Below are 24442 nucleotides of genomic sequence, written 5' to 3' on the forward strand. Positions count from 1 at the left end.
TCCAACAAAAAGGATGGAAAGAATAGGACTTCTCTATCGATTGACATACATTCTAACCAACTTACAACGGAAGGAGAGCGCGCCTCCGCAAATCATCATCCAATCAGCACCCAAGAGCAGCAGCAGAGGCGGGGCTTGTGGAAACGGCCGCCGCAGGGTTGGCGGCCTTGGGAAGGAGCAAAGATGGCGGAGTGACGGGGTTTGTGGCGTTCCGGCCTGTGGGCCGGGGTGGGCCGGACCTGAGGCAGTCGAGTGCCTCTGCTGGCTCGTGCGAGGTAAGCCTAGAAGGCCAGTGACGGGGGAACGAGTAAGTGGTGGCGTAGCCCAACCCGGCGAAGTACAGGGTACGGGAGCGCGCGGAGCCTTCCTGCAGCCGGCGCGGGCATCGGCCAATGTGGGTTTCTGCCGGAGCTGTCCCAGGGCGGCCGCACCCGCCTTTGGGGGTCTGTCGGATCACCGCTCTGTCTCTGACGCGCCGCTCTCCGTCTTAGTACCATGCCTTCGGTTGCCGGCTAATTCCCCCGGTAATTGCATCCACGCGAGTGTACGTCTGGCAGCAGCTGCGTTGGCCATCGGTTTACCTTTCGAAGAATATCTTTTATTGATTATAGTCCTCGCCTCACGGCTTTGTGGTCACTGTTTTGCCTGAGGCCCCGGTATCAATCTAGGCCTACCGCGGCGCAGTATTTTGTGTCTCTGGTCCGTTGCCCTTGAGATTTTGTTTAACACGTACACCCCATGATTTTAATTTGAGTCTGTGTATGTTTCACGTTCTTTTGCTACCCTTACTATATTTATTCGTTCCCACTCCTACCTCTCCAACTTAAGATTTGAGTAAGCAGCTTTGTCCTTGTACGACCTGATAATTGCCTAATGGCCTGTTAATCTCGGCTGACTCTATAAGTCTCGGTAGAATTTACCGTTGTTATGCAGAACTAAAGAAGTCAGTGTACAATTTTTAGTTATTTTTTATGTCGAGAATGAGTTTGGGGAATTATTAGAACGTAATTTGGGTAATGTGGCTTGCAAAGTGTTCTCAGGCATTTGTATTCGGTTTCTCTTTAACATTACGGGGTATCTCGTTGTAATTTGGATTGTTATAACTCCTCACTCGGTCTTTCAGTTAAATTCTGGGAAAGGTTCCGGTTATTAGATTTATGAATTGGTGAAATCCGTTTAAAACTGGCATGTTAGTTGGGTCCAGTTCAAATGACATATAATACAAATGAATGTTTCTAGTATGCTCTTTGCTGGCCCTGGTTGTAGCAGAACTGAAAATACGAGGTAAAGAAGCAGTTCCAAATAAGACCTTTCTGTTGATTTTGTTGGGAGTAGTTTTTTAATTTCATCTAGGAGAAGAAAAAAGGGGGCAGAGGAAAGGAAGAGAACATTTTTCATACCTTACAAACAAGAAGGAAGTGGTCATCTATACTAAAAAAGAGGTCTTTTATGGGGAGAAGAGGGTCCTTAGCATCCTCATCAGAGGGGACAGTGTTCCATAAAAACTTGAGAACCACTGCTCCAAGACTTTTGACATCTTTATAAAATTAATACCAGTGCAGGTAGAGAAAAACTTCTGATCGTTTCTTCTGAATTATTTTTGCTAGTGTTTTTTAGAATAGCTTGATTCATTTGAATAATTTTGCACATGAATGCATATAACAAGTGGAAGCTGTATCCTTTTTGTAATGTTCTTTTTATTTTTCCCTATCATTGGAAAAACATTTTCCTTGACTTTTAGGTACTTTTATATTCATCTCGGAAAGAAAACAAAATTCTGAACTCAGGATTTCACAAGTGAGTAAAATAGTGGCTAATACTTCCAAATACTGTTTAAGCAGTTTAATAATAGCTAGAAAGAAGTGGAACAAGAAACCGTTAGCTTTAACTGAAGACAAACATCAAATTTGACTGTAAATTATTGATATTTAAGCTAAGCCTTTTCAGCAAAAGCAATGAATTAAGTATAAAAAAGAAAGGAAAACAACCATTTGCCCAAACCAATAATTTTTTTTGGATAAAGAAAAAATACCAATTTAATTAGATTGAAGTTCAACTGATAAAATGTTAATAGGCAAATATTATAATATATACACTTAAGTTTTAATTATAGACAAATATTGATATTTTAATCTTTCAATTTCTAAAGCATTTCAGTATACCTTTAATATTCCTAGGTATGAGTCTATTCTGTGCCAAGTGTTGATATCTTCTGAATTCACCACAGAATAAGTTCTGTTTAAAGAGCAAGAGGTGATATTTGTTTATTTCATAACTGACAATAGTTTATCTGCAAAATAAGGTTCATACCTACTGTATTAGTTTCCTAGTGCTGCCATAACAAAGTACCGCAAACTGAGTGATTTAGAACAACAGAAATTGTCTCATAGTGTTGGGAATCATACATCAAGATCAAAGTGTTGAAGGCGAAGGGAAGGATCTGTTCCAGACCTAGCTTTCGGTAGTTCCTTGGTTTGTGGCAGCATAATTCCAGTCTTCACTGGTATTCTGAGTGTGTGTGTCCTAAATTCAGTAGGATTAGATTAGGGCCTACCCTGTTCCACTATGACTTCATTTTAACTAATTACTTTTGCAGTGACTATTTCAAGTAAGGTCACATTTTGAGGTACTGAGGCTTAAGACTTCAACATATGAATTTGGGGAGGACACAGTTCAACCCATAACATCTACTTAGTCATATACCATGATCGTATTATATGAAAATCATTCAAACTAAGACTGCTTTAAGGATTAAAATCTTGTATACCACTCATATAAGATACTTAGTCAAAAATCATAGAGACAAAGTAGAATGGTGGTTGCTAGGGGCTCCAGGGAGGGAAAATCGGGAGTTTTTTAATGGGTACAGAGTTTCAGTTTTGTAAGATAAAAAGAAGACCGAGAATGGTGGTGGTAATATTTTCAGAACAATATGAATGTACTTAATACCACTGAACTTTTTTAAAAGGGTTAAGGTGATAAATTTTCTGTTAAGTGTATTGTACCACAATTTTAAAAAGTTGAAAAAAGTTAAATTCCAACCATATATATATATATTCCCGCCCACCCCCAGTATTAAGAAAAGGAATAGAAACTTTGGGGGTCAAATGCCCTTTAGGTGATAGGCTTATCATATGCCTTTAGAGCAGAGGCTTTATTGCTTGTATGTAGAACCTTAATTAAGTCTAGATACACAGTAATAGAAATTTGACATTGGTATAGCACAATATTGGTAGCAATCTAAATATTGAGCTATAGGAAACTGATGTAAATAAATGCAAGTGCTTCTGAACCTACAAGGTAGCTTTAATTCTGATAGAGAGTGATCTCTAATATACATTAAATTGAAAAGCAAGCTGCAGGATAAGGTGTATAGTGTGCTGTCATTTGTGGGAGGGAATAAATCTACTTATACAGACATTATGTAGTTGTTGAATATCTAAAAGGATATGCAAAAAATAAAACACTGTATACCTTCTAGTACCTTTTTCTATCATATGCATTTGATACCTTTCAAGTAAATAATTTAAAATATGCAAAGAAAGGAAGCACTTAATAAATACTTGGTAAATGACTAAGAAGTTAAATTTTTGCTCAGGCACTAATTTTACATTAGTATAGTCTATATCTGGGGATAGGAACTGTCCAGTAAGCACAGCACTTTTTTTTAATAAGACAGTTAAAAACTTAATTTGAATGACACTGATATCCATTGTATTTTGTGAAATGTGTTCTGAATTTATTTACATAGCAAAGTAAGAAAGGCATATTTAACTCTCATGATATTATCATTCTTCTTGTCCTTAGAGGAAGCAAAGTGTATTAGTTATATATTGATATGTAACAGATTGCCCACCCTTGTATTCATGCAATAAATCTCACTTGGTCATAGAGTATAATCCTATAATGTATTGTTGAATCCAGTGTGCTAATATTTTGTTGAGAAATTTTGCATGCATGTTCATCAAGAATATTGGCCTGTAGGTTTCATTGTTGCCAAGTCTGTTTGGTGTCGGTCTCAGGACAATGCTCGTTTTGTAAAATGGTTGGGAAGAGTTCTTCTTTCTTCAGTTTTTTGAAATAGTTTAAGAAGGATAGGTATTAATTCTTTAAATGTTTGGTAGAATTCACCTGTGAAACCATTTGATTCTGGGCTTTTATTTGTAGCGAGTTTTTTGATGCCTGCTTCAATTTCATTGGTAGTAATTGGTCTGTTTAGATTTTCTGTGTCTTCTTGTTTTAGTCTTAGAAGGTTACACGCTTCTAGAAATTGCTCCATTTCTTATAGAATGTTGAATTTGTTGGCCTAAAATTGTTCTAAGTATTCATTAATGATTCATTATATTTCTGTCCTTCTTTGTTTGTTCTTCCTTTTCTGTTCCTTTAAGTAGAAGGTTAGATCGTTTTTGAGACATTTCTTGTTTCCTGAGTTAAGGCTGTATTGCTGTGACTTTCTCTCTTAGGGCTGCTTTCAGTGTGTCCCGTAGATTCTGGGTCATCGTGTTTTCATTTGTCTCAAGGTATCTTGATTTCTTGATCTTGTTAACCTATTCATTGTTTAGTAGCATCTTATTTGGCATCCATTTGTGTGTGTGTGTGTGTGTGTGTGTGTTTTCTTGTATTGATTTTAAGTTTCATACCATTGTAATTGGAGAAGACTCTTGATGCGATTTCAGTCTTCTTAAATTTATTGAGACTTTTTTTGTGGCCTAACGTGTAGTCTTTTCTGGAAAATGTTCCATGTGTGTTTGATAAGATTGTATATTCCGCTGCTTAGGGGTGAAATGCTCTAAAAATATCAATTAAGTCTATATGGTCTAGTTCGTCACTGAATACTGCTGTTTCCTAGTTACTTTTCTGTCTGGAAGATCAGTCTATTGATGTCAACAGAGTGTTAAAGTCTCCCACTGTGCGTGTATTATGGTCGCTCTCTCCCTGTATGTTGGTCAATAGTTGCTTTATTTAGGTCCTCCTATGTTGGGTGCATCAGTGCTTACAAGGGTTATATCTTCTTGGAGTGATCCCTTTATCGTTATGAAATGTCTTTGTGTCTCTCATTGCCTTTGTTTGAATGCCTATTTTGTCTGATGTAAATATTGCTACCCCTGCTGTTTTGTTTCCATTTTCATGAAATATCTTTTCCCATCCCTTTACCTGCAGTCTGTGCATGTCTTTCAGTCTGACACGAGTCTCTGGTAGGCAGCGTGTCTTACATTCTTTTGCCAAGAATTATAATTCCCCCTTGTTTTTGCTTTTTCCTCCCCAATTTAATGATTTTTAAAAATGACAGTTGGCGGTCAGTGTTCTTTTCTATTGGTTTTAGATGTACGGCACAGTAGACAGACATTTATAAAATTTGTGCAGTAATCCCCATGATTAGTCTGGTACCCAGCTGGCACTTTACATAGTTGTTACAGTATTATTGACTGCATTCTCTAAGGTAGATTCTCCATGATTACTCTGGAATTACCACTTTGTATTTCTTAATCTCTTCACCTTTTTCACCTGGACTCCCCCAACCCCGCCTCTTCTCTGGCAACCATCAGTTGGTTCTCTGTTATCTATGAGTCTGTTTCTGTTTTGTTCATTTATTTTGTTCTTTAGATCCAACATAGAATAAGTGAGCTTATATGTAGTATTTGTCTTTCTTAGTCTGACTTATTTCATTTAGCATAATAATCTTTAGATCCACTTGTGTTGTCACAAATGGTGAGATTTTGTTCTTTTTTATGGCCAAATAACATTCCCAGCATCTCTTAACAAAGAGGCTGTCTTTACCATCTCTTTATAGTATACATTGTATATTCTTGTCTCCTTTGTCAGATTGATGGACCATATAGGTGTGGATTTATTTCTGGGCTATTTTATTACATTGAGATACTTTATGACCTAGTGAGATTTACTGCAGGAATCCAAGGATGGTTCAACATCCATAAACCAATCATTGTGATACATCAAAGAATGAAGGATAAAAATCTTATCTCAGAAAACGCTCAACATCCTTGATAAAAACCATCCTTTTATGATAGAAACTCTTTTAGATTGTGTGTCAGGAATCAGCGAGTAGCTTAGCTGGGGCTTTCTGGCTTGGGGTCTTTTATAAGGTTGCTATCAAGATACTGGCTGGGGTGGCAGTCTTCTTCTGAACTGATTCCACGGTGGCTCATTCACATGGTTGGCAAATTAATGCTGATAATTTAAAGCCTCAGTCCTTCCAATGTCAGCCTATTCCAGGGTTGCTTGAGTGTCGTCATGATACAGCAGCTGGCTTCTCTCAGGAGAACAGGCAAAAGTCACAGCCCCATCCATTGTGACCTTGCCTCAGAAGTCACTCACTATCACTTTCTCCTCATTCTGTTGGTCACTATTTTGACACTAACTAGTGTACTTCAGTAAAATTCTGACACCATCTGGAGTTAATGCAGACCCCACAAATCAAAGGGCATGGTCTCTAACAAGACTGCCCTCACGTTAGATGCCAATTGCATTTTGGAAGATTCTCAGGCCACCCAAACTTCTGACCAACTGGCTACAAATTCATGGATTGCCACTCAGTCAGAACCAACTTTTGGTGTTGCTGATTTTATTTATTTTTCTGTTTTCTATTCTATTTAGCGCATATATTTATTTTTTTCTTTCTTGCTAGCTTTCCATTTAGTTTCTTCTTTTTCTAGTTATTTTGGGTGTAAAGTTAAGTTGTTGATAACTTTTTTTCTAATGTAAACGTTTACAGCTATAAATTTCCCTCTTAGCACTGCTTTGGCTACATCCCATAAGTTTTGGTATGTTGTGTTTTTGTTTTCATTTTTCTCAAGATATTTTCTGATTTACCTTGTGATTTCATCTTCGACCCATTGGTTATTTTGGAGTGTGTTGTTTAATTTATGCTGGCTCATTTACTGTAAATTCTAAAGATTTGGAGCCTCCCTCTCAAGGACAAAAGCCAGTTAAATTCTTTATTATACAGTAGTCACATAGATCAACCTTGATGCTTTGTTAGAGGGGACCTTAAAAAAACGTGAATACCAGGAGACAGCAATAACTGGGGACCATCTTGGAGTCTGAGTACCACACAAAGTCATTTGACTCAGATCTAGCTAGCCCAAGTGCTAAATTGAAAGTTGTTTGCCCTTTCCATCCTCCCAATAAGTCAGATTTCCTAATACAAAGTGACTTTATGTAATCAACAGCACTAAGCAGGTAGCTACAGAGACCCAGAAGTGCCTAGTTAGGTACCAAGTTTACAGGGCTCTATTTGTAAATTTTGTATATCAGTGCATAGTTGTAGTTTCTTCACCTAACTCTATAATCTTTATTTAAATTTTAAGTCATGTTGGCTAAGTATATTTAAGAGCCCTGCTAGTCATTCATTTATTCAATATATTTTTATAGAGTGCTTACCATGGGTCACACTCTATTCTAAGTACTTGGGATTCATCAGTAAACAAAAGTTCCTTCCAGACAGAGCTTACATTTTAGACAAGACAGTAAATGAGAAACATAGTACCTTATGTAGTAGATTAATGTTATATGCTATGGATAAAAGGAGAAGTAGAGAGTAAGGTAAAGGGGAATAGTGGCAGTGTATCTGTGAGTAGGATGGGAGGACAGTATAATCTTAAATAGGGGCTCAAAGTAGTCCTCATTAAGAAAATAACATTGGAGTAAAGGTGAAGATACCTGAGGTAAGAGAGTCTTCTCACAAAGGGAACACCAGTAAAAAGGCTATAAGGTAGGAGCGTGCCTGACATTCCAGGAAGAACAAGCAGTCCACTGTGGTTGGAGCCCATGATGGGTAGGAGATAGAGTTGAGGTCAGAAGAGATACAGTGTAAGGGGATGGTGTAGATTTTATGGGGAATCATAGGTCATTCTTTGGTCAGAACTTTGGCTTTTACTTTTTTTTTCCCCTCTCTCTAATCCCCCACCCCCTCCCGCCCTTCCACCCCCTGACCTATGGATTTTGCCATTTCCCCTTAAGAACTAGAACTCTGAAGGCGGGGCGTCTCCTCTCACACACACTCATGGCGCACCCGGGGTATGGTATGCTCCGTGGCTCCACCGGGGGTGCGAACCATGGCCCTTCTGCGTGTAGAGCAAACGTGCTAACCACTACACTATGGAGCCACCTCCGAACTTTGGCTTTTATACTGAGCTACTATAGTTAGTGATACATATATGTGTGTGTTTAGAATGGATAAAATTGGATAGTCATGTCTGAGACGTGAAATTGGGTATTTTGAAGAAAATACAAGCTTATGATATTCTAGCATTATTGCCTAATACTAAGATATAGATTGTTTGGGAGATGAGGTTTATATATGATGAATGTATGCATTTTATTGATACTACTGAAGGAATATGTTTTTAAAGGAATCTAGACAGGTTTCTTTAAGAAAATGTGCTCTTTTAAAGGCTTCTTTGGTGCTCGTTTGCTTTATATATTCTGGAAAGAACTAGCCTGTATCTTCGTTTCCCCTCAACATTATGCTAATTATCTTTTCTTTAGAATCGAACTGCCTCACAGTTTAGTGGCTGGTGCAAGCTTTGAATTAGCCTGAGTAAGCTTATGTAATGAAATATCCCCATTGCCCATAAAGTTCTAAAGGCCTGTCTGTGGATCATCGGTTTTTTCTTTTTACTTCACTGCTGCTTTTGCAATAAATGCAAATTCTGTAGTTCACTTCCTCCTGATTTGATTCTGAGTTAATTTACATTTGCCTTTCATAAGTTTTGTTTTTGTTTTTATTTTACGCCTACAGCATCCAGTCTTCCTAGGTGGTCTCCCATCCAAGTACTAACCAGTCCCGACCCTGCTTACTTTCCGAGATCAGACAGGGTCGGGTGTGCTCAGGGTGGCATGGCTGTAGACACCTTTCATAGGTTTTGAATCAGAACTGTCTTGTCTTCTTTTTTTTCTAATTTAATTTTTTAAATTTATTTTTATTATGGTGAGATGGATTAATGAAATCTATAAGTTTCAGGTATACAGTTCAACAGTAAGGCATATATATAGTGCACTGTGTGTTCACTGCTCATAGAACTCTTACTTTCAACCAAAAGAGGTTATTCAAATTCAGTTTAGAGTTGAGGTGTTTTTTTAATATGTGACATATTAAAAATGGAAGGGTAGGAATACTAGTTAGCTAATCGCTATCAGCCATGTTTGCAAGCCAGAGTAACTTATTAAGCTTTTGATATGTATCTGTGATTTTTTATTTTTTATTATAGAATACATATACCATACAATTTATCATTTTAACCACTTTTATATGTACAATAGCATTACATACATTCACATTGTTGTATAACCTTTACTACTGTCTGTTTCTAGAACTTACTCATCATCTCAAACAGAAACACAGTACCCATTAATCAATAACTCTCCATTCCCCCTCCCCCAGACCCTAGTAATCTCTATTCCACTTTCTCTTTGAGTTTGCCTATTCTAGGTACCTCATATAAGTGGAATTATACAACATTTGTCCTTTTTATATGATTTACTTTTGCAGATACTTGCAGTTTTATAAGTATTATGTTTAGCAGCAATGTTTCTACATGCTTGCATTTTATATTTTACAAAATTTTTAGTGTTCAATGTTGGTATTATATAGTTGAAGATAACTCAGAGTAAGATGATTCATATGGTTTTGAGTAATAAGTATTAGACATCGAATTTGGAGTATAATACTGCTTTTAAACACAAATATTTTATATAGGATTATGGCTGTAAAACTTGGAGTTGCATCACTCTATTTGCGTAACAGGAAATTGATGTGTATATCTCACTTTAAAATTTTTGTATAAATCTAGCTTTTTTGTTCCATGTTTATGTATTTTTTTTCTGGCTACTGCTTCTCTGATGAGGATACTAAATTTGGTGTTATGGTTGGACATTTTCTTTGATACAATGTGTAATCCAAAATATTGTCTTCTTTCTATGTGTTAAATATTTTTAAAACCTATTTTAACCTTCTTGTTTTTAATTTATTTTGTATTTCCAGGTATTTCTATGTTGTTTCATGGAGTGGGTCCTTCGTTTATCCAGCCACTTTGCCTAATCTTGAAGTGTGGATATCCCTTCTCTATACTTTACCTCCATGATTTGGATTGGAAAAGACTGCTTTTCTTTATTCTTCCGCCTCTCAGTTCAACACAGAGAACTTCTAGGATGCAGTCATTATGCCGACTTCTCCAGGAAGAAAGAAGCAACTGACATGTGTCTTCTGCTGCAGTTTGCTTACTTGTAAAGAAATTATTTTGCAAGCTCAAGGCTGATTTGAAATAGGTGCTTAGATGGTAGTATTTGTGAATTCTTTACCTTTTGTTCCCAACAAGAAGACTGTGTAAATAGCAACTATGGATGACATCAGGGTTTCTTTAATGTCTTCCAGTTTCAGCCACTATCATGATAAGCACAGTTGAGACTGCAGTAGCGAATTCCAAGTATGTACTGAAATTTGATATGAAAGATATGCTAAAAAATTGCATTTTTTCCTCTAAATCCTGGTTCATCCTGTGACATCGATTAACTGGATAAGAACAAAGGTCCAACTTTGCAATAAAACATTTGGTGTGATAAAGAAGCATAAGGAAGAAAAAATATCAAGGTTAATTTCATATGTGAATAAACCATGAGTCTCTATAAATATTTTTACATATGTAAGTCCAAATTTTTGGTAAGAAGAGGGATTTTTCTCCTAGAGAAGGAACTGTTGTTCTTAGAAGACTTTGGACATTTGGTATTTTAAAACGTTTTTGTCGTCGTTGTTCTTCTAAGGAAGAACCTGCATTATGCAGAAAAATGCTAACCCGTGAATGCATTTTGGGGTTTAGTGAAAGGTTAGTAAAAGGAAACAAAAATTTTGAGTCTAGCAATGGAACCGTATTCACCTCTCATTCTTTTTTGTGGAGTTTTATATAGCACTTGAGACTTGGTTTTCCATGCTGCTAAGGCTGGAAGAAAAGTGGCATAAGTGGTTTTTCTGTTCAGAAGATGTGATGGACCCTACAGTATATCTTTCCTTCAACGCTGGACCTGGAGGAATGGGGAAGAAAGGAGAAGTTTCAATACAATTCCCTTCTCTTAAGAAAAATAAGTGAAAATGCCTTATGCAGCTCCACCTGATTTTATGGCATTTTACATTCTGTAGCTCTCTTTTTTTGTGAAAGCATAAATAACTTTTTTCTTTTGACCTAAAATCTATACTTGGATATTTTATTTTTCTAGACTGTAGCTGTAATGTTAAGCTGAAAAGGCTGGGACTCAGGTAACTTTCCCCAGTTGGAACTGAACTTTCTCATCACAGAATGGGCCTAAGAAGCAATGTTCTCAAACTTGTGGTTGGGTCAGTGTAGATTTAGAAGAAATTTGGGTTGTGAAAAAAAACCTCAAACAAGAAAAATAGTTCCAATAAAAAATATGGATCTTACTTTCTCTTGAAACTAATACTATATGATGAACAGACTATATAGTGTAAAGCTGTTCTTGCTTAAAAATCAACAGAGGATCAGTGTATAAATTGTTCAGGTGTTACATAAGAAAAATGAAAACTTTGAGTCTTTGAGTAGAGAATTTAAAACTTCTTAGGTGAATTTAAGAACAAATCACCCTAGATCATCTCTGTAATTGGGGAATGTTTGCCCAATGCCATACATGCTGTGATCCTGAAAACAGGCCAGATGTACCAAGATTTGAGAATAATAGAAATGGCCAAAAATGAGAAATGTTGAACACATTCCACGATTAGTTTAATTGGTCAGCCAATTTGAATTGGCATAAAAAGGGTTTTAGTAAAATAATTATATAAGTAAAATATTTCTTTCAATGGAGGGCAGTTACTGAATGGTAAAACATAGCAGAAAACTGGGTAAAGGTAACTTAAGTAACTTCTAGCCACTTCCTCATGTTTTAGTATTTTGGAATTGTTAAAGATAAAATGGAACTTACATACATGGGTTCCATTGGTACATTGAGATTATTATGGAGAATTTGTACTTTCAGTTATCTGTTACTCATCTTCCCTGTGTTCTTTTGGCAACTTTTTGGGTAGGATCATTTGGCAGGAAATAGAGACCTTGTACTATCAGCACCAGTGAAACCATCTCTGGCCCACTTGTTTGAATCTATTATCACACTCAGCTTCTCCAGTTGCTTTATATTTTTTCATTCACAGCTAAGAGAACCACCATTTAATGCTTGCTCTTGTTTTTGCATCCTGTCATCAGATGGCATTTAACAAAATGTATATTCCAGTTGTACTTGCACAGCATTTATGTAAATACATCTTTGTTTTTTCTTGGTCTATTTTGGTCCACTTCTTAATGGCAAAAGCTATAATTTTAGGCAGGACTGTGCCTCGATCTATAGCCGTGTTTACTTCCTTTTGCTCATCTACGTTAGCTGGAAGTTTATCTTTTAAAAAGTTAAAAATGGGATATGTGCAATAGAACTATATATATATATGTATATTTTAATACTTGTGGACAAATGTTACAAGTTGTTGAAGAACAACAAAATCACCAATGTCTTCCATTTTGAGATGTGTATAGTTTTGTAAGCATTAGTGCTTGGTAGCATATTTGTAGTGCCATATTAGGGGTTAGTGCATGAGCCTAGTAATTATTTAAACTTCAGGATGAATTGTTATAATAACCAATAGTGTAAAAAGAGTGGAAAATCTATACCTTTTCTCTTTTCATAAGTTTCTGTAGCCATGATATTCTCCCTGGGGAAAGGAGATTAGCCCAGAAAGACTCATTTATGAATAGAAATGTGGGGTTACAATATGAAATACTGTGTTTGAGGATGTTCAAGCTTTTTGTCTTTTGAAACCTCAAATCAAAATAAGGCCCCATTTCCTGATTCCGCTTTGCTCTCAGTTTGAGGTTAGATAGTTCTTATGCTGTTTACACATTGTATGTCTTATAGGTTTATTATTTTTCCCACTCCTTTTGCATCAAGAAAGTATATTTTGCATTTTTTACTGATACGCTATGTTAATTGCTTAACTGAGTGCTTTTCTAATCTGCACGCCATTTACATTTCCTGTCTGCAGCATGCTACGTGTTAATGGACGAACACTGGTCAGTAGTTCATAGTGTCTTAGGTTAATTTGTGCAGGTTTTTCCTCTTTCTAAATCTGAATTGTGTATTGATAGGATTCCAGGCCTTTTCATGAGAATTTGAAAAGTAGCCAATGGAGCCTACCCAGGTTGCCATGTAATAAATAACTTTTGCTTGGTTACAGTAAGCCACCTTAAACAGCTTTCACTTTTTTCTTTCCTTGTAGACATAAAAGGTTTTTATTCTGAAGGTATAAGATAGCTTCTGTAGAAAAGAAATTCCTCCTTCTAAAAGCTGCCTTGCAAACTTGGAAATGGCAGCTTTCTGAGGTGATTATTTAAAAATTGGTATTAGGAGAGTCCAGGATTTATTGACACAGATTGTGCAGTTAGCATAATAGGAAATTCAAAACTATTTTAATGTGGTGAGTCTCATGTGTAGAAGCAAGCTTAGATAAGTAGATTCTTTGGCAGCAGATCTCCAGGGACCCAGGTTCAGATTCTCATAGTGTATTTTCAATAGTTGTACTCTTGGCTCAAGTAGTTTAGTGCCTGTGAGAATCCATTTCTGAAAAGCATTTAAATATTTTTTTAAATACCTCTGAATAGGTAATGAATGCAAAATAGCACAGTATATAGGAAAGGATATTTCCTGTTGCAAAAAAAAAAAGCCATAAAATGAATAATTTTCAAGAGGTAGCAATAAGTTTTGCATGTATAATAGGCTGCATTAACAAGGTTGTACAGTAGAATAAGTATTACTACTTGAGCTTGTGAGGCTCTGTGATTAACAGTTGCACAAAAAAAATGTTCTAGATAAAGAGCATATAAAAAGGTACTTTTAAAACTATGAATGTATATGACTATATCAGTGTATGAGAAATAGCAACCTTTGCGTAAGTTCAAGACCCTATTTGTTTCCTAGAGCAGAGGGTTAGAGCCATTGAATGAAACTTTTCTAGTGCTTAACCTGGAAACAAATGTACTCCTAATGTAGCCCCACTGAAGCTGTCATGTGGGGATTTTGCTTATGATGTTCCTTTTAACATCAGGCTAATAGCATACTTTTTGCTCTGTCACCTACCCTTTCTCCATTTGTTTCTGGGTGCATTTTTAAAAAGGAAAAGTTTGTTGTTTGTGTATTTAGGGTTAAAAAAAAAAAACACCAATAACTTTGATTGCTGGCTTTTCCTTATGCCTATGGTTAGTTTAGGGGAGTTAGAATTTAAAGGTATAAAACAAAAGGATTGAAGGGAATAACCAAAGATAATATGTTGGGTTTTTTTTTTTTAACCTTGTCTAAAGTAGATTTGCTAGTATAGGCCTATGATCTGTGACTGCTTATTTTAAGAAGAACCTAGCAAACTAGTTTCTTGATCTGAGGAATCATACAGCTCACATCAGGGTACAATAGTGGAATGAGGGTGACTTCTTATTCCCTTTTACTTCATGTCAACTTGTCCATTTAGCATCTTGAAAATCCCAGAAAAGATTCGGTCTGTGTTCCCTGTTTTCCAACGGCGGGGGTAGGGGGACTAAAAATGAAGTAGATCTAAGAAAATAGTCTCTTGAATATTTAATTCTTATATGGCAACTCCAAAGGAGAGGGAGAAGGCTATATTAAATTGATTATAGCTCCTCTTTATATATCCTACACGTACGTCAGTGGTATTAGAGACATTGGAATAACCAGGAATATTCAGGCATTTGCATGATCATGAGGACACCACTGCATATTACTGTGATGTCAACAGTTTAATTAGAACAATTAAAGATGACCCTTGATGGCCATGTTAATAGTTCTAAATGCTGAAATGCACTACAAGTTTTGGTAGTCTCAAAGTATGCAGTTACTTTTCAATGTTGTGGTCTCATGTTTACTTTTTGTATACCCGTGATATGCAAAATATGAAGAGACCCTTGGCCTCCAGGAGTTTACATTCTCATGGTGCTGCTGGTGCAAGCAAATTACTTTTTATTCAGAACATTGCTTGGCTATTAATTATACCATATTTGGAAGGATCCCTTGGCCAACAGTTTTCAAAAGCAGAGGGCTATGCTAAATTTCAGGGCATTTTTGAGTTTACATTGTATTAGCTCTGCTGTTCGTAAACTCCTTTTCCCCAGGGAGCTGTGCAGGTAATGCTCATTAATGTGAACCAGAAAAACTGTTCTGCTCAAGAGCATCTTCACCATCCCTACACCACCTATGCTTCTCTACGATACAGCACTCAATAAATGGCCAAGAAAACTTACCGCTCAAGAAGACTGTGCATCTCCTGATTCTTTTCCCAGAGTTTTTACAGCATTCTCTACCCAAAAGGACCAGGATTTGCAGTTAAGCCTTTTATAACTGAACAGTGGTCCTAATTTTAACCCTTTTTGTGTTTTGTACCTCTATTCTGAAGTAGTGTGATAGATGTAGACTACCAGCCTGCATTTCTAAGCAATCACTTTATTAACCCACATTTTTGGTTGGAGTTGCATGTATCCTTGTTATTTCTTGTAATCTGAATCAAGGGGTTTACTTTGCATGTTTATTAAAATTGGGTCTGATGAAAGTGCAAGCAATAGTGGCAAGCCCATGACTTTGATTTTAGAGTACTAATATTCTAATGCATGACTGAAAATGTCCAGTGTTATGTGGTTACTAGTAATTATATATGTGCATTTACTAATAATGAAGCAATAGAGATTTAAATAGCTTGACTTTATTGTTTGGATTATTTTTCATTTTCTAATTAAAAGTTATCTTACTTCCATTAAAAATGGGAGCTAGAAGATAAACAGGGGGAACCACAACACATTCAAACTGTCAGTAATAGAGCATAACAGTGCTTACCCTCTAACCTCTTGCCTGGTTCCATTAGTCCCCAAGCATGTTTTAAAACAATACAAAAGGCACAAACTAAGCATGTTGAATAAATAAGCTGCTATGTCTATAATAATCAGAAAGGTGTGCAGAGTTTCAGAAAGGGTAGGAAAGTAGGGAATACCGGTGTGGAGTTTGTGAAATAATTAGGTATGGAGTTTGTCTCGAAGTGTATGTAGCTTAAGTTTGCATCTCTTTAAACTAGTATCTTGGAAATGAATAGAGGCAATATGCATGTATTTCATACGTTCCAGGATTTTCAGATAACTAGGCAACTTTTGTATAGTACTGGTATTGACCAGCCATGAAAGATCTCCACAGCAAAGGAGACCATTCCATTTTGTGGAAATAGTTCTGAAAATAATGACATCTGTGGTTTGGTTTGTCTTTTGTCACTGTATTAAGAATTTTTTTGTTATTTTTAATAGAGTTTTATTCTTGATATTTTGGTCAGAGTGCATAGTTTGTTGCCTAAAGATTTTGATACTAGGTAAACAGAAGCAAGTTTTCACATTTTGGAAAAAAAGGAAACCTTGCCATTTACTTGTTTGATGAAGAAAATATTGTAGGTTAAAATTTTGAGAAGATTTCTGACTTTGGAATAACTCACAACTACAAGTGATTATGACAAATAGTGTACAGATGGAATTCATTATATCTGAAAGAGGCCTAAATATAAATCAGGATTAGACTAGATGTTTTTTACTAGACTCCTTCCAGGTTGAAAAATAATTTTTCCAAATTATTTTAACCTCATTTCCTTTGCTGTGGGAGTTCACTCTGGATACCTTTGGGAATATTTAAGTGTAATGGTAACTTTCCAGTAGTTAAGAACTGAATTAGACTTGTAGCCATTGCAGGGTTTGGTCTCCACTCAAATACAGGAAGTGAGATGTCATCCCATAGGTAAATTTTATCTTTGCCATTCAGTGAAAACGTCTGCCAACCAACGAATCCAATAAAGATTTCTCATTTTTCTCCTGTGGCATTTTAAAAGTTATACCAAATACTGTAGATTTCTCCAGGAACCCATACTCCTAAATCACCTAAGTCAGAATAGATATCTTAAGGTTACTAACAATTTTCAAAAGATTTTGTCTCCCATGGTGATGGTATGCTATGCCATCGATAAAAATACATTTTTCTCCGAGAGATAAAAAAGGTATTCTTGTAATATATTGTCATCAGTCCTTAAAAATAATTGTCTTGGCGCTTCCCTAAAATCACTCATCCTTTGTAAGTAAAAAATATTCATATTAGAGTACCCTTCACATAGATTTTTATGTACTGTCCTGTTAAATACAGTTGTTGCTCACTGATTTTACTTGCTTTTTGCATCTTCATTGCACCATTGGTATATGTGATGTTAAAAATTTTCATTGAATGTTTAAAGTCTTAGGAAAGGCAGTTTGCTTTTTAATCTATGCATCTTTGGGATTTTAGAAGAGTTTTTTTATTCTTTGATGTAAAAAAAAACCGCTAAAAGAGGGAAAAACTCCACACACATGTGTGTGTGTATATATATATTTTTTTGGCAATAAAGCAGCATGGGCTGAGAATGCACTAAAATTTCACTGTGTGTTACTTGGAATGGGTCATTTCTAATAATGCAGTAAATAATAGAGATGGGAAAGGAATCTATCCACAGACCTGTGCTGAGGTAGGCTCCATATGTCAAAAATGAAATGGAGAAAGGACCCAGGTTTTCTGATACTCAGGTTGCAGCTGTTTCACAGGTCTAGTCCAAGGACACAGGCAGCCATCTGAAGAAAGAGGGGCATCCCATTTAAACTTATACCATTCCCCTTTTACCTTTGAGGCCAACCTTACTAGGTCTATGAGCAAATAAGTGTTTCTGCTAAGGAAATACTGAGCTAAGTACAATAACAACAACTATTGCAGGGAATCCTTTATCTGAAATATATAAAGCATTTAAGATCCTTTTATGTTTAATATTTAGATGTTGACAAAGTTAACTAAAGAGGTTTTAACAATATATCCTTGATTCAGGGGAAAGGAAAGGAGTGGTTTTTTTTCCAAGTATGAAATAAACTATTACAAACTTCCTTGGGATAGGATATTGTCAAATAGACAAAAGCTATGTGGTTTTTGGGGCATGACTACTATATAATACTTCTTTTGGTCTATAAGACTGTTATTCATTTAACATACACTGATATATTCCACTGCCAGGTACTGCACTAGATATTGGGGGTTACAATAACAGAGATGGTTTCTGCTGTTAAGGATCTCAAAAGTACAACTCGAGGATTTTCAATATGCAATTTTATTGTTCTTATAACTACATGGAATTTTGAAACTACTATTCAACATATAAAATACTAAATGGTATCAAACTAGTAAAGTAGCCTTAGAATCTGTTAATATCAGCCACCTATCATCGATTTTTAGACTCCCAGAGCTCTTATACCACCTAAAGCATGTTTAAAAAGCCAACCATTCGTACAGCATATGAAATACAGTAACTATTATAATAAATCCCATCTCCATTGTATAGTGCCAAGTGGGTACTAGACTAATCAAGGAGATCACTTTGTAAATTATATAAATGCCTAACCACTGTGCTGTAGATCTGAAACTAATAAAATATTGAATGTCAACCGTAATTGGGAAAAAGAATTTGTGAAAGTATCAGTATAACATTTACATAAGGCATAATATTGAAATTATAAATGCACATGCCCTTTGACCCTGTTCCACTTTGGGAATCATTCCTATAGAAATATCAGTACAGATATGCAGATACAAGGATCCAATATAAGAGTGGTTAAATTCTGATATATTCATTGAATCATATGCAAGTGCTAAAAAAGAATGTGCATGTGGGCTGGTATAGAAAGTTGTCCAAGACACTGTGTGAAAAGCAGGTTGCAGAATAATGTTAAACATAAATTTGCCTTTATGGCTCTTCCCGTAAGCAGCCTGAGGTGATGTCCAAAAATGGTTCACTATTCACTTGACTCAGAAAACCCCACAAAATCATGCAAATTGAGAGGTTCAAATCTTTGTGTTCACTTCAAGAACACTCGTGAAACTGCTCAGGCCATCAAGGGTATGCATATCCGAAAAGCCAAGTATCTGAAGGATGTCACTTTACAGAAGCAATGTGTGCCATTCCATCATTATAATGGTGGAGTTGGCAGGGGTGCCCAGGCCAAACAGTGGGGCTGGACACAGGGTCGGTGGCCTAAAAAGAATGAATTCTTGGTACACGTGCTTAAAAATGCAGAGTAATGCTGAACTTAAGGGTTTAAATGTAGATTCTCTAGTCATTGAGCACATCCAGGTAAACAAAGCTCCCGAGATGCTGTGCAGAATTTACAGAGCTCATGGGCGGATTAACCCCTACTTCAGCTCTCCTTGTCATTGAAATGATCCTTACTGAAAAAGAGCAGATTGTTCCTAAACTAGAAGAGGAGGTTGCACAGAAGAAAAAGATACCCTAGAAGAAACTGAAAAACAAAAACTTATGGCCCAGGAGTAAATTTAGTATCAAATAAATGCTAATAAAAGTAAAAAAAAAAAAAAAACAACTGCCTTTATGTCTCATATGTGTATATCCGCATGCTTAAGTTATAATAGCTAGTATTTATTGAGCATTTACTATGTGCTAAACACTGCTCTAATTACATTATATTCATTAACTTGTTTTTAATTCTCACTATATCCCTCATTACTTCTTAATCCCTCTTTTACAAGAAAAATTTAAATATATTCTTCAAGTTCACGGCTAATAAGTACGTACCCAATGCACAATTTGAATCCAAATAGTCTGGCTCTAGAGCCTGCTCATTTCCTAGGACACTATGTTGCTCAAAAATGGAAAGAAATGTACACTCGTTATTTTGTCATATTTATATCTGCATGTTTTTCTAGAGCATGTAATTTGTAATTGGAAAAAGAAATCTATTTAAAACCAGCCAGCTTAATTTGATGTCAAGTTCAAGCATTTAATGTTCTATTGAAAGTCTACCAAAAAGGCAAATCCAGAGGTTAAAGAAAATAGCCACATAAGAACACCTTTTAAATTTAGATAAAGAACATAAATTGAGGCAGACATACCCCCATGCACAAATAAAAACCCCAAGATGATTCAATATAGTATTAATTTTCTGGTATTGCCAGAGGCTTCATCCTTACTTACAAAACCAAATTTTGCAACTCAAATGCATAAAGCAAATCAGTTTAAAATACTTTTAAGGAAAATATCCTTTATACTGTATAAAATGTTAAGAATCTGCTATTTAAAAAAATCTGCTAGCTATATCTGAACCAAGTTAACTTCTCTGTACTACTGCTTGGCCGTATCATCTCTTGATTGTGCTATTGTCAGACCCTTTAGTGGTAGGCTGGCAGTCACTCCTACTCATTCTCTACAGAACTATAATGAGGTTCTGAAAAAGAAAACCTGATCCTATCACAGGCCTTTGAAATTCTTCAAGGGCTTCTCACTGTTCTTGAAATAGAAACAAACATCCTTCTGGAGTCCAGTAAGGCCTTGCACGTTCTGGTCTCTACCCACCATGACTCCTGCAAGTCTTCTAGGGGCCTCACAGAGCCTTTGTACAAGCTGTTCCCTCCACCACCTTATTAACTCCTACTTATCTTTCAGACTACTGCTGAAACTTCACTTCCTCACAGAGGCCTATCTTGACCCCCAGACTAGGTCAGTTACCTGCTACATGTGCTTATAGCTCTATGTCCTTTTCTTCAAACATTTACTAGTTGTAATTTTACATGTCTTTGTATGGTTATTTGAATGTCCATCTCTGACTAGGTCATAAGCTCTGTGAGGGAGGGGAGAATGGCTATTTTTGCTTATCTTTTATCCCCAGCAACTAGCATATTTATTAAATGAATAATATAAGCTACTGAGCCAAAATGCTATATAAAGCAAAATATGAGAAAACAGCATTTCTGAATGTTTGATGTTTTATTATTCTTTTCATTATCCTATTAAGCTGTTTCGAACTGAAGAGAAAAAAACTATTAACCAACTTGTTGAATATTACCTACAGAATATGTATGCACCTGTATTTTACATTTAAAAAATTATTCTCAGTATTCATATAACAACTGCTCCATGTAGGAATCACAGTAGTCAGCATTAAGTACAACTTTATTTTCAGACCAACCATACATCTTTAGGTCAGAGCATTCATAGGACATTGCTTCTTAATCCCTAAATTTATAGTTAAAGATGTTTTCAGAAATAAGTATTATGAAACTGCTAAGGGGCTAAAATAAGTTCATAAGGCAAATAACTATGAAACCTGGACAGAAGCTTCCTTAATTTCTCATCTTCTAGAAAAAGCTTCACAAATCATTTGGAAAAATCAGCCTAGAGGCAAACATAATAAACCACATTTTTCATCGATTTTTGGAGTCAGTCTTTCTCAAGAAATGATCAAACAGCACCTATTGTTGAAGACCGCAGTAAGGCCTGACATTGAAACTCATGCTTTGGTTCTGGATCAGTTTTCTGGCTTGGACTGGTCAGAAGTCACTTCCTTCAGAATCTCCATGAGTAAATTTAAGTGAGTATGCGTTAACATTATCTTCTCTTTAAGCTGGGAAAAGAAATATATAGATATCAGGGTATCTTAAGCGTTAACTCTCAATTTGCTGGTTCTAGAAGCCACTTCAAGTTTAAGCTAGTGATTGGGAGCTGACAATGTCTGAACACATTTCATAAATACATTTCTTCTATTTCTGAAAGAAGTTTATTCAATACAATAAGATCCTCAGATACAAAGTTTCCCGTGAAAAAAGGCCAGCCATTGCTGAGCATCACTGCTTCTGTCTCCTTTCTTCTTACCAGGTTTAAACTCCAAAAATTGGGAAGGAAGACAAAATAAAGTGGGGTAAGAGCTTGTGGAGACAGAATTATTGAATAGTCTCCCTCCTTTTTTAGTGGCAAGAATCTTTTTTTCTAAATCTTTGTTCACAATAAAAAAATACCTTTCTTTAAAATTCTGCTAATAGTCTTCAAAAGTAGCTCTGGTTGTCAGGTTTAGAAGAGATATTTGTTGTAATTAGATAATTTTCAATAGTTCTTTTACCTTAGAATAGCTGTATCTAGAACCAAATTTAGTGTTATTACTCATGTACTTAGACTCATAAATAAACTTATCATGGAATAGGGAATAATGAATAAGTCTTATGTTGAAGTCAGGGTTAACCAAAATAAATTATATTTCTGACACAATTCTCACAGTACACTAAATCTTTTTATGGTCTAAGATACAAGAATACCCAAAATTCATCAGAAAATTTTGTTTAAAGAGAAAACTCTAGAGCCTGTAATCTTACTTGTGTGCCCTTGGATATGCTCAATCATTCTTCTTTGCCACTTTCATGATTTTTTCTCTCTATCTACATTCCAACATTTTTACTATGATGTGTTGGGGTATAGATCTCTGTATTTATCCTACCTGAGCTTGTTGAGGTTTCCAATATGTAGATTAATGTTTTTCATCAAGTTTGAAAAGTTTTCAACCATAATTTCCTTGAATATTTTTTCTACTTCTCTGTCTTCTTTTTGTACTCCCACTACCAAAGCATATTTAGGACTACTTGATGGTGTCCAACAGGTCTCTTAGTCTCGATTCATAAGCTCATCAATCTAAGTTTTCTGATTCTTTGGCAGTTCAAACCTGCTGAGCCCCTCTAGCGAATCTTTCATTTCAGTTGTACTTTTCAACTCAGGGTTTTTATTTGGTTTTTATAATTTCTCTCTTTAGGGATATTCTCTATTTGATGAGACTGTCATCATACTTTCTTTACTTCTTTAAAGCATGGTTTCCTTTAGTTTTTTTGGACATATTTATAACAGCTGCTTTGGAGACTTTGTCTGCTACATCTAACATGTGGGCCCTTTAAAAGGCAGTTTCCGATGCCTGCTTTTTATTCTGTGTATGGGTCATACTTTTGTGTGTCTTAATTTTTTATTGAAAACTAGACAGTTTATATAACATACTATAGCAACTTTGAATACACAACCCCTTCTTGTGGTGGTGTGCTTATCTGTTTAGTGAGTTGGCAAGACTATTATATTGATGTTGGTTTCCCTCACAGTGTGCAGCCTCTGATATCACTCCTCAGAGGACACAGTCTTGGGCTGTGCAGTCACCCTGGGATTACAGTGGTTTTAGCAGGGCTCTCTTTGTCTGTTTCCCAGATCTCTAAGGAGGCTATGTGCCTCCATTAGCATCATACCCAGCTGTTAGCCTCCACTAATTGCTGGCTGATTGTTCTATTGTTTTTAACAATGCCCCGGGACATAAATTGAGCCACACTCTAATCAAATTAAATTCAGCCCACCACCACCACCACCACCCTACCCCCACTTTATAGGGGCAGTCTTAAGGCCAATCTTCTTTTGTTGCAACTCCAGGAAGACTCTTCTTAGCTATTTTCCTGATTCTCTCTTATGAACTAGTCTAAAGTTTAGCTTCCTGATCTCATGGAACTACCAGCTTCCTCTTAACTACTTACTACCAAAATCTCCATTGTTTTAGGCAGCACCCTTAAGACTTGAACATCTCTCTACACACTGTTTCAAATAACATCATTTCCTCCCATACAAGAAAAAGCTTTAGGAATTCATCACCACCAAACATTTCTTGTGAGAAATGTTAAAGGGATGAGGAAAAGGGTACAAATTATCAGGTGTTGTCTATATAAAGGAAACACAATAATCACAAATTTTTACCTCCGCAACTTTTTCTGGTAGAGGCATGTTGTGAATATCCATTTCAGATGCATTTACTATGGCTTTTGTTTTTAAGAGATAGCTAGATAGAAAACAAAATATTAGTACCATGTCACAGTTAAGATTATCAGTAAACTAAACTTGCCCTCTAAAGGAATATCTGTCAACCAAAGACTGCCTTCTTACTGATTTCCATTTCAAGATTCATAATGTATTTTGTAGAGAAAACAAATTCACAATTAATAAATCAGAGAGACTCTGTGTCTCATTCCATGCCTTGCCAGCCAGGAATACATGAGACAGTGTGCCCAGTCCTAGGAGATGAACCATAACTGTTCTAAGCCACTGTGGCAATCTTATTCCTTGTTGTCATATACTTGCTTTCCCAGCTTAAGGAGATCACGTGACATAGTTCTGGACAATAATTATTTTGCCATTAGAAGAAGACTATTCCATGTTCGCATACTCTTTTTCCTTCCAGTTGGGGATGCTACTGTCTATAGATTTAATGCTTATAATTACAGCAGCCATCTTACAACCAAGAGGAAATGGCCAAGAGAACCAGAGATGCTGACTCAAAGCTCTGTCAGCTAAGCCAATAGAAGACTCCTGGAGTGGCCAACCACTCCTACCCTTTACTTATTAAAGCCACTGTTAGTCAGGTTTTTCTATGACTGGTAGTCAAATTCATTCCAATATACACAGATACAGATTTATTATCTTCCTAGACCCATGCTACCTATACTTTCCTAATTTCTACTTAATCAAAAT

At 36.1% G+C, this 24442-nt stretch overlaps 1 protein-coding gene and 2 pseudogenes across 1 annotated transcript in view; 1 reads left to right on the plus strand and 2 right to left on the minus strand.

Annotated features, from left to right (window-relative positions):
• Window positions 1-8752: 8752 nt before the first annotated feature.
• On the minus strand, window positions 8753-8871 carry LOC111736353 (annotated as a pseudogene).
• Window positions 8872-18888: 10017 nt separating this feature from the next.
• LOC111736279 lies at window positions 18889-19567 on the plus strand (annotated as a pseudogene).
• Window positions 19568-21058: 1491 nt separating this feature from the next.
• OIP5 (Opa interacting protein 5) overlaps window positions 21059-24442 on the minus strand; it is a 9456-nt gene continuing 6072 nt past the window's right edge. The window contains exons 4-5 of the mRNA XM_011354941.2: window positions 23672-23753; window positions 21059-21527 (exon numbers count right to left, since the gene is read on the minus strand). Coding sequence (XP_011353243.1) covers window positions 21432-21527; window positions 23672-23753 — 178 coding nt within the window. The 3' untranslated portion in view covers window positions 21059-21431. The remainder of the gene's footprint in view (window positions 21528-23671; window positions 23754-24442) is intronic.

This window comes from Pteropus vampyrus, unplaced genomic scaffold (assembly GCF_000151845.1).
Source record: "Pteropus vampyrus isolate Shadow unplaced genomic scaffold, Pvam_2.0 Scaffold19, whole genome shotgun sequence".
Lineage (NCBI taxonomy): Eukaryota > Metazoa > Chordata > Mammalia > Chiroptera > Pteropodidae > Pteropus > Pteropus vampyrus.